Source organism: Elgaria multicarinata, chromosome 2 (genome assembly GCF_023053635.1).
Source record: "Elgaria multicarinata webbii isolate HBS135686 ecotype San Diego chromosome 2, rElgMul1.1.pri, whole genome shotgun sequence".
NCBI classification, from domain to species: Eukaryota; Metazoa; Chordata; class Lepidosauria; order Squamata; family Anguidae; genus Elgaria; species Elgaria multicarinata.
The window spans coordinates 90,611,098-90,624,498 of NC_086172.1; the positions used below are offsets into that span (position 1 = coordinate 90,611,098).

Sequence of the window (13,401 nt, forward strand, 5' to 3'; positions counted from 1 at the left end):
TCATATATTTTTAGAACAGGGGTGAGGAAGCAATGGCTCTCCAGATGCTGCTGGACTACAGCTCCTATCATCCCTGCTCATTGGCCGTGCTGGCTGGGGCTCATGGGAGCTGGCATCCAATCCGTGGAGGACCCCTGTCTTAGAATATTTGTCATAAGGAGGAGCAAGGAAGATACACTATAACAAAGGAGACTGCAATACAAGGAATAAGCTTAATCATGCAACATGTACTGGAAGAAAAACATCCCAAAACTGTCAGAGAAGTTTAAGTGAAACTTTTGCATTTTGACCGTGCAACTTGTGCATTTTGTAACCCTGTCATCAGAGGCAAACTCTTGATGTTTAGCTCTGATCATGCAAAGAAGTCGCAGCTGTCCATCAAAAACATCATCTTAATATTTTGGGTCTGTATTACCATAGCCATTGCTGTACAAGTTTATTTAGGCTCTCAACAAACGTGTTTAGAAAGAGAAACGTTGGATAAATCCTTCCCAATGGAAGCAGCAACTCTGGCCTGGTTTGAGATGGTCAATGTCCCTTCTACACCTAAGGATTGTCCCAGGAAAACAGAGGGATCGTCCCTGCCTGCTCCCGGGATCTCCTGTGTGTCATTTGCATGCACAGGGATGATCCTGGGATGATCCTGAGAAAAAATGCAGGTGTAGAAACAGCCTATGTGTCTCTTGTTTAGTACTATAAGTCAAGAATTCCATTGATATATTTGTCTAAGGTGGGGTTCCCTCTCCCCTCTGCAATTTATAACTGGCATGGAATTCACTACCACTAACTTAGATGCCTTTAAAAAGGTGTTTGACAAATTTATGAAGAATAGATGTATTAGCAATTACAACTAAAAAGAACTTCTGTATACAGAAAAAAGATACATCTGAATATGATGATTTGACTGGCTACTTTTGGGAACAGGGTGCTAGATCTATGTAGACCTTTGGCCTGATCCAGCAGGTTTCTTGTTTATATTCTAAATGTAAACGTATGCTTTCCCCACCATTGGCCATTATCTATCCAGTACTATAATCTACCTTTCACAAGAACCTTCGCCTCTTAAATGCATTGCAAGATATTTCTGATCCACCTGCCTTTTGTTCTCCCTTGCAGGAATCTACATCCTGATTGCTGTTGGAGCGGTGATGATGTTTGTGGGTTTCCTGGGATGCTATGGTGCTATCCAGGAGTCACAGTGCCTTCTGGGAACAGTAAGAAACCTGTTTTCTTTTTCTTGTCAACATTTTCCAGGCATTTCTCCTTATGATCTTCATAGATTAAAAGGATATCTGGCAATAGAAAAGAGCTGATGTTCACATGGGGCACATGGCATTGAATGGGCAGGCATCTCTGCAATTTAAGAGTAGTTTTGGTTCTCCTTAGCTAGCAATTTGTGTTTAGGAGGAATGGGAAAAGAGAAGAAAACTGCAGAACACATCTGTAACTTATTTGGTCCCAGTGTATACTAAAGGCTTCTGTGATTCCCATGTAAATACTATGGATGATAAACACAGTGCCACTGTGTTCCCTATTCAGGAGGGAGTAGCCAAGTGTATAAGTTTGGGGTTTTTTAATCTCTAGGACAGATCTTTAATTTTCCCCTATGAAAGTCTTGGCAGAATCTGGGGGTTGTCATTTTCTTGTGAACTCAATAATCCAGATTGTGTAACCCGTCTACAGAAGAAGGAAAGCTGACTGGCTTCATTCATTCAGATTTTTCCCCCCAAAGGGGAAACAAGGCTATTTAAAAATCTGTAAAACTGTGAAAATTGGATTACAGGAAAGGTGTTTGTCTGAATGCATGATGGCTTAAACTGGGTAGGGGGGCATGGCAGCACATGCTGGCCCTGCCCCTACTTCTGTGTGCACACCAGCCCCCTGGCCCTTGTGGGCTGAATATCACCTTTGATCAGAGACTGGAGGGAACATCACACTATGATTATAATACAATTTGGAGAATGCATCTGATAATTCCTGGTTCTCCCTTACACCATTGCCACTATGCACGGGTGTCAGTCCTGAATTTCTCCCTTATTCTTTCCCTGCCTACTGTAAATCCTCTGGGAGGGATGGTGTCACTTTTATATTGTGTACATACCCTTTCCGTTGGCGCTTAAGCAAGTGCTCAGTAGCAGTTCATTGCAACAGAACCTTGAGCCCTGGAGACAAAAGAACGAGGGCATTTTGGAAACTAATAGCATTTTGCTGTCAGTTTTGAAAAACACATTCATATGTTTCTTCAGCATGTTTAGAGAAGAATCAGTGGCTGAGATGTACATCTTGATGTATGGCCTTTCTTCAAGGCTCCTCAGCCACAGCAGAATGTTAGGAGGAGGTACTTTCCCCTGGGGTTGTGATCGAACTGCCCCCCTCCTACGGAATTCCCTGCCTCTGTAGGTCAGGCAGATGCCAACTTTGTATTCCTTTTGGCGCCTCCTGAAAACGTCATTATTCCAGGAAGCCTTTCCTTAATGACCAGCCACGGTTCACTGTACATTTTGCTTCTTTTAAAATCTTTTTTAAAGTGTTCATTCTCATTTTATTTTATCTTGTACACTGCTCCGAAATTTTCCATGGGGAGCGGTATGTAAATGTTGTAAATAAGAATAAAAAATAAAACGTGTTGTTCTGCCCCTGCTTACCACAGTCTTCCTACATGTTGTGTGTGCTGAAAGCAGGCTTTAATGGAAGCCGGAGAAGCAGGATGTATCCTCTGTGTATTGAGCGTTATGAGGATGTGTAGTCGGCATTGGTTTGTGGTGATGCTATTTATCCTCCGTGCTGTAATACACACACTCGCACCCAAGCCCTTCTCTATTACCAGGCAGTTCTGCCACCTTCTCTTACGTGATCTTTGTATCATTTACAGTTTTTCACATGCCTCGTAATCTTGTTTGCTTGTGAAGTGGCTGCTGGAATCTGGGGGTTCGTTCATAAGGATCAGGTAAGGGTTTGTTATGAAGATTGATTATGTATATGTAGGTAGAACTTTAACTTTACAACACAGCTGAGAGTCCCACGCATAATGGCTAACATGTTTATTGTGGTGTAAGTTTCATAGGTCAAAGACCATTAAGTTTAAAGAGTGACTGTATTTTCCCCTCTCAAAACCCTATGGGTAAGTAGGTTGGGCTGAATGCCAAACCAAACATTTATGAAGATGAGGAGCAGCAGCTACTGCTTTGTATTCATTTATTTGCTTCTCCTTATGTCTAATATAAACAATTCGAAATCACTGCACACTAAACATCTCCCTGCCTTCTGCCAGCCAGTGATGTGAGGCAGCTGTTGAATAGCAGGCCAACGTGCTACGGGGAAGAGGCGGGCTCTCCCACTCTCCCAAAAGCTTCGAACAAACTAAGCCATGCTGTTCAGATTAGAGCATTTTACAGCAAAAACTGGATCCCGAGACAGCAACTGTCTTTAGTGAAACATGGATACTTGGTTGGAGATAATGGCTTTTCCTTTCCTGGGGAGATGGGGCATGTCCTGGGGGAGAAGCTGGTAGGTCACATAAGAACGCATCCCCCACCCCATCCCTTCTTAGGGAAGATATGGCCCATGGGCTCCAGGTTCCCAATCCCTGGGCTACATGGTTTTCCCAAAGTCTTGAAGCTAGTATAGTAGTACTTCTGCCTGTAGGTACACACACTCATATTTCCATCCCATTCTGGTCTCTCGGCAAACAGGTTTTGCATGCTGTTATAGTATATCAAAAACATGTTTGACCCAAGACCTTTGTGGGATAGAAAGCAAGCGCGTGTGCCTTTAATTTTTGTGAACCGCCTAGGGAGCTTCGGCTATTGGGCAGTATAAAACTGCAATAAATAATATATTTTTTTAGCAATGTCAGCCCTGTCATATTTTCTTTTATTATCTGTACATAGTCATAAAACAAATTACCTATGCAACTGCAGACTAGAGCTCACAGAAACTTGGAGATAGTTTTTTTAAAAATAATAATAATAATAATCCTTATGGATAACCATAATGTTGTGGTTAAGTGAGTATTAACATCAGATTCAGAGGTATGGAGAAGTATACGTTTGTAGGTTGGTCTAATGTCTAGACTTGAAAAGAATGATGAAAATAATAGGGGAAGAAGAGCCAGAAAAGTCTGTAAATAAAAGACTGATTTGGTTGCCTCATAAAGTAGATTAACAAATGGCTTTAACTGCACTAAACAAATGTGTTTGCTGGGAGAAAGAAGTAGGCAATGGAATGGGTTATTAAATCAAGAGAAGGTAAGCATTATAGCAATGAATGACTAGAAATAAAGAACATGGAGTTTCTTTTAATTTGTGAGAGCAATTATCTGATGGGAGAGACTACCAGTGAGATGGAGAATTCTCTGTTCCTTGCAATCTTTGCATCAAAGACTGTGTGATGTTTCCCTGAGACGTGTATAGACTCGCACACCCATTACAATCCTGGACTTCTGAGTAGACAGCCTTTTACAATATCACTTTATGTTGTTTTTCTATCGCTTTTTCCATAAGTTTGGGTCACTGATACTATCCATCCAAACATGCCCAGAGATATATACACACGCAAAATAAGTGGTGACAATATTCATCCAGTGAATCACAGGCCTTAGCTAGACCGAAGGTTTATCCCGAGATCGTCCTGGGGTCGTCCCTGCCTGCTCCCGGGATCCCCTGTGTGTCATTTACATGAACACGGATGATCCCGGGACGATCTAGCTAAGGCCACAGGCACGTTGCTTTATCACCCTTTTGACTCTTTGAAGCTGTGGTAAAATTTTAATTCTGAGGTTTTCTAGTAGTGTTGTTCGCTTCTTGGAAGGCAAAGGAAAGGTTCCATTTTTCCTTTTACGTCATCTTTAATTTCCTGCTTCTGTCTGTTTACTCATACCCTTTTTCTCTCACCCAGTCCAAGTTAACTATGCCACTATAGCTGGATGACCATATGCAAAGGAGTACAGGGCTCCTCTATCTTTAAAAGTTGTATGAAAAGAGAATTTCAGCGGGTGTCATTTGTATGCATGCAGCACCTGGTGAAATTCCCTCTTCATCACAACAGTTAAAGCTGCAGGAGCCCTGCCCTCTTTTGTATCTGGTCAAGACATCAGGGCTATTGCTGTGATAAAGAGAGAGTTTCACCAGGTGGTGCATGCACACAAAAGACACCTGCTGAAATTCCTTTTTCTATACAACTGTTAAAGATACGGGAGCCCTGTCCTCCTTTCCATATGGTCACCCTGCCTATAGGGAGGCCAACATGGTGATGTTGTTTCAGTAGGGTTATACTAATTTTCCCTCCAATTTTCATTCATCCCACAATGCCGGGGTGGGGGTGAGGCGTTTCTGACAGTTTTGATTTACACAGAAAAGAGCTGAGCACCGACACCACACAGCCCTGATTCAGGATAAGAATCTGAATGTCACACACCCATTCCTCTGTATCAAATAGCCACTCACTTTCATTAGCACTGGTGTCATCTGAGCCCTTGTGTATGCTGTCCACAGTGGGAGGAAATTCTATTACCGGTGTTTTATCCACTAGTCAGTTCCAGATGGCACTGAAGAAATGGAATAGAGGCATTTTGTAGTTCTTAATGATCTTCCCCCAGGACAAATTATCCCCTTAATAAAAAAGCTTCCCATTCTCACTTTTAAAAATGAAACCTGACGTGCTGTTTCTCAACGTTTCACTTCCCAAGGGGTAGCATAAATTGGAATGGGAAGGGCAAAGTCCTCTGACCATGCTAGCAAACAGCTGGCCCAGACTTCCAGTTATCAAAACTAATTGTGTTTTTGGAGGTATTTTGGCCCAAGTAAGAAAACGGGATGCATTTCTCTAAAAGACTTCCAAGCCACAACCCATTTGCTCTGCTGCATGTCGATGGACTGTTATAAAATTGCTTTGGTGCTGTGGTTTGTAACATTCATGGTGCTTTATTTAGTACTTGGCTTTCTTTTTTTTAATCCACAATGGGAAATTCAGAGGTGCTTCCAGATGGAGGGCTCCTAAGCACTAACAAACCAAAGGCACGGTGTAGCTATTCTGTCGTTTTCTCTATAACAGATTTTTGCTAGTAAGAAAAAAAGACAGTAGCAGCAGCGGGAAAGCTATAAATGGAAGACTATAAGTCATTTGGACACACACGCACGTAAAATTCCATGAATGAGGCAGTGCGATTGCACAGGGAAAAACTTCATCTGGAAGCACCCAATACCTTGATCACTCCTTTGAGCTTCTCTATGTAAGATCCAGGTCATCAAATCAAATGCAAAATGGGAGAAAAATCATGTTCCTACCCTATGCTTCTCCCAATAAGTGCCTTTTTGTTTTTCTTTGTTGTTGTTGTTGAGTTTCCTTCTTCACTTTTCTTATGCTGACTGACTGATTCTAAACAGTCAGCATAAGAAAAAGGAGTCTAAGGAGAGACCTGATAGAGGTGTACAAAATTATGCAGGGTGTGGAGAATGTGGATAGGGAGACATTTTTCTCCCTCTCCCATAATACTAGAACTGAAAGGGGTCATTCCATGAAGCTGATTGGTGGGAGATTCAGGACAGATAAAAGGAAGTACTTCTTCACACAGTGCATAGCTAAACTATGGAATTCACTACCACAAGGTGTAGTGATGGTCATCAAAGTGGATGGTTTTTAAATTCCTGGAGGAGAAGACTCTCAATGGCTACTGGTCATGATGGCTGTGTGCTCCTCCAGTATCAGAAGCAGTAAGCCTGTATACATCAGTTGCTGGGGAACATGGGTGGGAGGTTGCTGTTGCACCGTGTCCTGCTTGTAGGTCCCTGGTCAAATGCTGTTTAGCCACTGTGTGAACAGAGTGCTGGACTAGATGGACCCTTGGTTTGATCCAGCATGGCTCTTCTTATGTTCTTATCTTGAGGTCTGCATATCTTTCTTCTTCTTTGCTTTCTCCTTCTGTCTTATCACAGCTTCTGTAAGTGGTGTGTTTGGGGAGTTGCACTGGAAAAGCAGTGACCTTGGGAGGAATGTGCTTTTTAATACCCTGATTTTTTATCAAAATCTGGTGACGACATGAATAAAACAATTAAAATAAAGTAATGTAATGTTAGTATTAAACAAGTCAACATTTAAAACAGTTCTTAGCCACTTGTAGTCTATCCAAAAAGAAAAGTTTTCCCGACCTTCCTAAAAGGGTTAACTAAAACAATGTGGTATGCTTACAATGGGAGAGAGTCCCACAATAGCAGGGCCCTTTGGCAATACTGACCAACCTTTCACCTTTTTATGGTGATAGTACCCACACACAAAAAATCTCATTGCCAGATCTCAAAATCAGGGAGTTACAAATGGAAAAAGACATTCCCCCATATATCCCAGATCCAGACCTTGGAGAGTTTTCAAGATTAAATGTGGCATCGTGAAATTAGCCTGAAGTTTACCTGCTAACCTGAGGAGAAACAAGTATTGGTATGATGTGCTCCATGTGACTAACCTTGGATACAGGTTGTGCTCCAGAAAATGGCAGTGTTTGGAAGCTTCTAAATGATCTTCATGGGGATCACTACACTAAATGCATTAGAGTAGCTAACTCAAGGGGTTACCAGAATGTGCACAACAGGACCAAGGTCCTTGTTTTCCAGGAAGAGGCGGCTTTAACCATGGTGTTTAAGCCAGAAAGCTGGGCCGGGGTCAGAAAATACCTTAAACCCTGGCTTTAACCACGGTGACTAATGCTTTTTGCCCAGCTTTCTAGCTTAACCACCGTGGTTAAAGCCGTGGTTTAAGGTGTCTTCTGAATGGGGCCAGTAGCTTCTAAACCTAGCTGTTGTACCTGACCACAGTGACCACCTGGGAATCCAGAAATGGCCTGAAACTATTAATCTTTCCTTTACGTGATCCCATACATTCATACATCCATTGCCTCACTGGTTAACTGACCACCTTCTCAATGCATCTCTCTCTTGCCCATACCGCTGCTTCTCCGCTGCAGTGAAGAAGCAGTAGCTGTTCATTTGGAAGCACAAATTGTCCTGGCTCAGTTAAAGATTTGGGCACACATCGGTATCTGTGAAGAGGGAGGCCCTGTGCCTGTTCACGTCCTGTGCTGTTCCCGTCACTGCTAAACACTTCTTGCTGGAGTGTCCATGATATTCAACTATCAAACTCACCAGTTCCCTGCTCTCAACTTGGTCTCAATTCTGGATGATGGTGTCTGATCTACAAGCTTTATTCAGTTTCCTGAGCTCTGTTGGACGGCTCTCTTCTTTTAAAAGACACACACACACACACACACACACACATATATATATGGAACCATCATGATGCTGCTCCATTTTACTTTTACTTTTTATTGTTTCAGTTTATCTTAGCTTTGTTGTTCTAAGTTGATTTTTTTAGAGTTATGCAATATTATATGAGTATTTTTCATTATGATTGTTAATATTTTTGTATGTAAACACTTAAAGATGTTGTTATATTAATACATATTACTATTACTACTAATAGTAACTCACTGATGAAAGAATTATTTGTATTCACATTAAGACTAGTGTGTAATGCAAGACTGCCTACCTGCCACCATGCAGTATATCTCCCTAAGAACTGAACACATTAGGAAGCACATTTGAGGGTTGTTGTTCTTTTGCAACCATATCATTTTCCCTCTCTCTCCCCCCCCCCCCCCACTCCTTTGCAGGTTGCCAGAGATATCAAACAGTTCTATGATCAGGCATTGGACCAAGCAAAGTCAAGCGATGAAAGCAAATCGAGCAAGGCGCGAGCAGTTGTGAAAACTTTCCATGAAACGGTAAGCTCTATGGTGCACTCTTTAGGGAATCAACCTTAACCTTCCACAAACAGGGCTGTTGACAATTTTGTTATTCTTTTGTTTTCAACAAGTGCCAGAAGTACCCATAGAGCATCATGGTGCTCTCCAGATGTTATGGACAACAACTCCCATCAGCCCCAGTCAGCATGGTCAAGGATTATGGGAGCCAAAACTTCTGGAGGACACAGGTTGTCTACCCTTGCCACAGAGCAGGGGTCTCCAGCCTTTAAGAAAACATTTTCAAGTGGAGATACCCAATTATCCCCTGCCAGTTTACTCTGTAGTCCCTCATGTTCAGCTATATGTGTGCTAAGCTTCAAATGGCCCCACCCACAACAGCTATGTCATCCTATACAGCAGGATGTAAACACAAAAAAAGTACAATGCTCCTGATGGTGTAGACAGTTGGTTGCAATTCCATCCATTGCTTACAATAAAAATAAATAAAAATAGATTGGGTAGTGCTAGGGGCCACCTGTCTAGAAACAGTCCAGGATGCAAAAAAAAAAAAAAAAAAGGCAGTGTAGATCCCAAAGAGAGGAAATTGCAATGCCCCCCAGCCCAGGTTTGTCATCTTCAAAATTCTTCCCCAAAGATTATGGGGAAGAGGAACAGGAATGGCAGGAAATGAGATCTGCATAACGAATATATTGTTACTTTCCATTGGACTGCACCAGTGATATAGGTGTGTGATCATTTTATAAGCAAGGGGGAAAAGAAAGCCAACTTTATACCATATAATTACCCCTGCAAAACTTCAGACTTAAGGCACTCTTCCAGTATAAAGTTGCCACCTTCCACCCAGTGCTCAGAACCTTTCAAGACTTCCAGTCCAGGGCTTTCCTCCCTTCTTGAAGGCTCTCTGTTAAAGCACCCTTGCCAACCCATCTCCTGAATTTTCCCTGGATGGTAGGTAACATGAGGAGAGAGAGATATTTGGGCATGAGAATGTACATGTAGGAGGTCTTAGGTGATTCACTGAAAAGATAAAAGTTGAAAACTTTGGAGATGAATGTCTGTAGTCAATTTCTGTGCCTTTTCTCTTCTTGCAGCTAAAATGCTGTGGCTCACGTACTGTGGAAATTGTATTCAACATGGCACTTACCAACAATTTCTGCCCTAGCGAAGCAAACCTACTTTCACTAAATAACGTAAGGAAACATCCACATGGTGTCTTCAATGCATGGGTTTTTCCTCTCCAGCAGGACTTCACCTGATTAAGGTTGTGGGCGAGTGGAATCGTACACCATTTTTGAGCTGTAGTAGCTATGATGTATGAAGGGCCTCTGGCTCCATCCCTTGGATGAGGAAGTTGCTAATGCAAATTCAGAAGTGGTGTTAGGGTTCAGAAGTACCTTATTCTTAAGCGTCTTCAAAATGGTAGTTCCCAGCCAGCTATTTGGCAAGGCACAGTGCTCCATTTTGTATTTGAGATATCATTGCCCAGTGAATTGTTGAGTATGAAGGGTAACTCTTTTAAATTTCTAAGGTGTTTTTTTCCATGGACATATGTGGCAAAACACCTGTTTTGTCGTTGTACTGTGTTTTACTGTGGGACTAACTTAGTCCACCTTTCAAGGGTAAAAATCCTGTTGTTCAAGGGTAAAATACCCTAAAATCCTCCGCTTGGAAAAAGCCTCCATTTGAAACCAATGGACAGCTTTTTGAGTTGCAGCACAGGGGCACAAATTGGCAGAGAGTTTTTTGCAGCTGTGTGTGTATGTGTGAGGTGTGTGTGTGAGAGAGAGAGAGGGGGGGATAGCCCCACCATTGTCACTTTGGCCCCACCCACTTTTGCAGGAAAACAGCCATCTCTAGCATGTGGCACCTGAAAGGCTCTCCATAAAGGGATGCGGGCCTCAAACTGAGAAACCTCTCCTTCTGTGGGATAGGCTCATAATGTCATCATTATTTCCCCAACAAACTAGAATTAGGTTATACTTAATGCTCATGAATGGCTTTTGCCCTGCCATCAGTCTTCCTCATCTCTATACCTATGATGGGGGGGGGGGAGTGTTCTCACCTGCAGGGGGTTTACCTGATACATGCTTATCTATTTTTTACCTCAGGACCTAAACTGTCACCATAAGATTGATGAACTGTTCTCGGGAAAGCTGTACCTGATTGGCATTGCTGCCATTGTGGTGGCTGTGATCATGGTAAGTGTTGGTGGGTGGGACATCTTGTGGCACAGTGTGATGTGGGATACTCCTGAAGGACTGGATGAGGTGCCATCTATACAATAGAGGTGTGGAGTATGCTGATGGACTTCTTGGGGCCTTGCTAGATGAGGCCTTAGCGCGCTTTGAGGCACGGTTTCCCTGCTGTGCGTTCAGATGACGCACAGGGGAATCCGGGCTCAAGGCGCACTGAAGCCTCCCTTAGCGCGCCATAAGCGAAGTCGCTTATGGCACGCCTTTTCCGCAGCCCCGGCCTGAGGCCGGGGCTGCGGAACGTCTAGCAAGGTCCGTGGCTTTTTGCGGCTACTCACTTACTCGCGAGTAGCCGGGAAAAGCCACGGACTGGGCACAGCGCTCATATGAGCGCTGTGCCCATCGGGCCAGGGGGGGATCCTGGGGGGGACATAGGGGGGGAAGGCCGGACCGGCAGGAGAGGGGGATGGCGGAGGGCGACACGGGAGACGGGGAGGGAGGGCAGGGAAAGAGTGGGCAGGGGGCTTACTTAAAAAAAGGGTGGGGGGCTTAAGTAAGAAAAACCCTTACCTTCTCCGGAGTCTTCGGGCTGCACGTGGCCCCTTTAACCCCCCCAAAAAATGGCCGACGCTGCAGGGCTTCCGTAGTCCCTGCACGTCGGCCGTCTAGGAGGCGGGGCGACGCGCGCTAAAGTTAGCGCGCCGTCGCCCCACCTCCGTGCCGGTTTATCCGGCATGGTCTAGCAAGGCCCTTGGTCGGGTGTCTCTTCAGAATTATGGGGAAGGGAGGAAAAAAGGGTGAAAATGGTGCTGTTCCAAGCATTTAGCTTCTATCGGGGTGCAGAGACTAGCAAGTATACACCAAGGAAAGTCTTGGAAACCTTTGAGAGCTAGCGTGGTATAGTGGTTAGAGTGTTGGACTGAGGCTCAGGAGATCCGGGTTCTAGTCTCCACTCGGCCATGAAGCTAACTGGGTGATTTTGGACCAGTCACTGACTCTCAGCCTAACCAACCCCACAATATTGTTGTGAGGATAAAACGGAGAGGAGGAGGGCGACCATGTAAGATTCTTTGGGCTCCTTGCAAGAGAAAAAAAGCTGGGATGTAAATACAATGCTCAAGAAATAAAGAAATATAGGGCAGCTAAAGTAGATCTCCCAACATGTTGAACTGATATGGGGATGCAGAGAAGGAACAGGACTACCCATGTACTACCTCCAACTTTTCCTCATTCACTCCTTGCAAAAAAGGGAGAAGTTGCAGCTAGGCACGGACAAATCATTGGTTTGGCTTTCTCCTGCACTCAGATTTTTAAAATCCCAAGTGCTTTCTGTCCTGAATATGAAGATAATTGTGATTTATTATTTATTTGTAAATTCTTATAAAAACCAAACTGAAGCTAAATTCTCCCTTTTAGCACCGGCCAAATTCAATAGGTACAGCTATTCCCAGAACAGAGAGGGCCATATTGTACCCACCTGCCATATAGTTGTTGGGGCAGCTGTTGGGCTCATATCCTGCTTGTGGGTTTCCTGTGGGCAGGTGGATGCTAGACTAGCTGGACCCTTGGTCTGATCCAGCAGGGCTCTTCTGATGTTCTTAGGAGCCTTTCAGAAAAAGAAGTGGCAACTGTAATGCAGCACTTAGCATGGTTGACAAATCGGTAAATTTCTATATTTCCCACATTTATGATTTTCTAAATGTCAAGTTCTTTCCGTCGCAAATATGAAGACATTTGTGAATTTTGATAAATTCTTATTGAAATGAACTGAAACAAAATTCTCAAACAGCCCTAGCCGCAGCTCCCCCATGCAAGAACTGCCTTCCCCTCTCCTCCTCAACTCCCCAGAGGACTTCCAGAGAGCAAGAGAGGGAAAGGACAGCTTCAAAACATTTATTTATTTATGTATTTATTACATTTTTATACCGCCCAATAGCCGAAGCTCTCTGGGCGGTTCACAAAAATTAAAACCATGATAAAACAACCAACAGGTTAAAAGCACAAATACAAAATACAGTATAAAACATGCACCTAGATCTCACTTTTCTTCAAGTTGGAGCCTGAGCATGTTCCTTCCCTCTCTGTGCTCCCGCAGAAGATGAAGTATCATTTCAATATTCAGGCCCTCCTTTATGGTAGTTCACTTGTTTAAATCCATTTGGATATTATCCATCTGCAGCATTTCATTTCCAGTAGAATTAATTTCCTTGATAATGTGGATGAAATGTATTTATGAGTTGCTGACTTTGCATCATTCACCGTGAGGAAAACTAGAAGTTCAAAGCAATATTGAGCAGCAGCAGCATTTCATTTAAAAGTTGTACGTTTGGGGTTTTACGGTTTGCTACTTAAACCTGCTAAAATTCATACTGGGTTTTAATTCTATATTTTTTTGGACTTGCGACAATGACCAAGAAAACTGTCTGACATTAAAACCCATCTGTGACTTCTGTACCA

The 13,401-nt window shown here is 43.3% G+C and overlaps 1 protein-coding gene and 1 long non-coding RNA gene across 2 annotated transcripts in view; both read left to right on the plus strand.

The window, feature by feature from the left end:
* Positions 1-13,401, plus strand: part of LOC134392656 (uncharacterized) — a 284,868-nt gene that overhangs the window by 266,399 nt on the left and 5,068 nt on the right. The window lies entirely within an intron of this gene.
* Positions 1-13,401, plus strand: part of CD81 (CD81 molecule) — a 77,324-nt gene that overhangs the window by 58,855 nt on the left and 5,068 nt on the right. Inside the window, exons 3-7 of the mRNA XM_063117160.1 lie at positions 1,117-1,214; positions 2,873-2,947; positions 8,660-8,770; positions 9,844-9,942; positions 10,861-10,950. Of these exons, the coding sequence (XP_062973230.1) occupies positions 1,117-1,214; positions 2,873-2,947; positions 8,660-8,770; positions 9,844-9,942; positions 10,861-10,950 (473 nt within the window). The remainder of the gene's footprint in view (positions 1-1,116; positions 1,215-2,872; positions 2,948-8,659; positions 8,771-9,843; positions 9,943-10,860; positions 10,951-13,401) is intronic.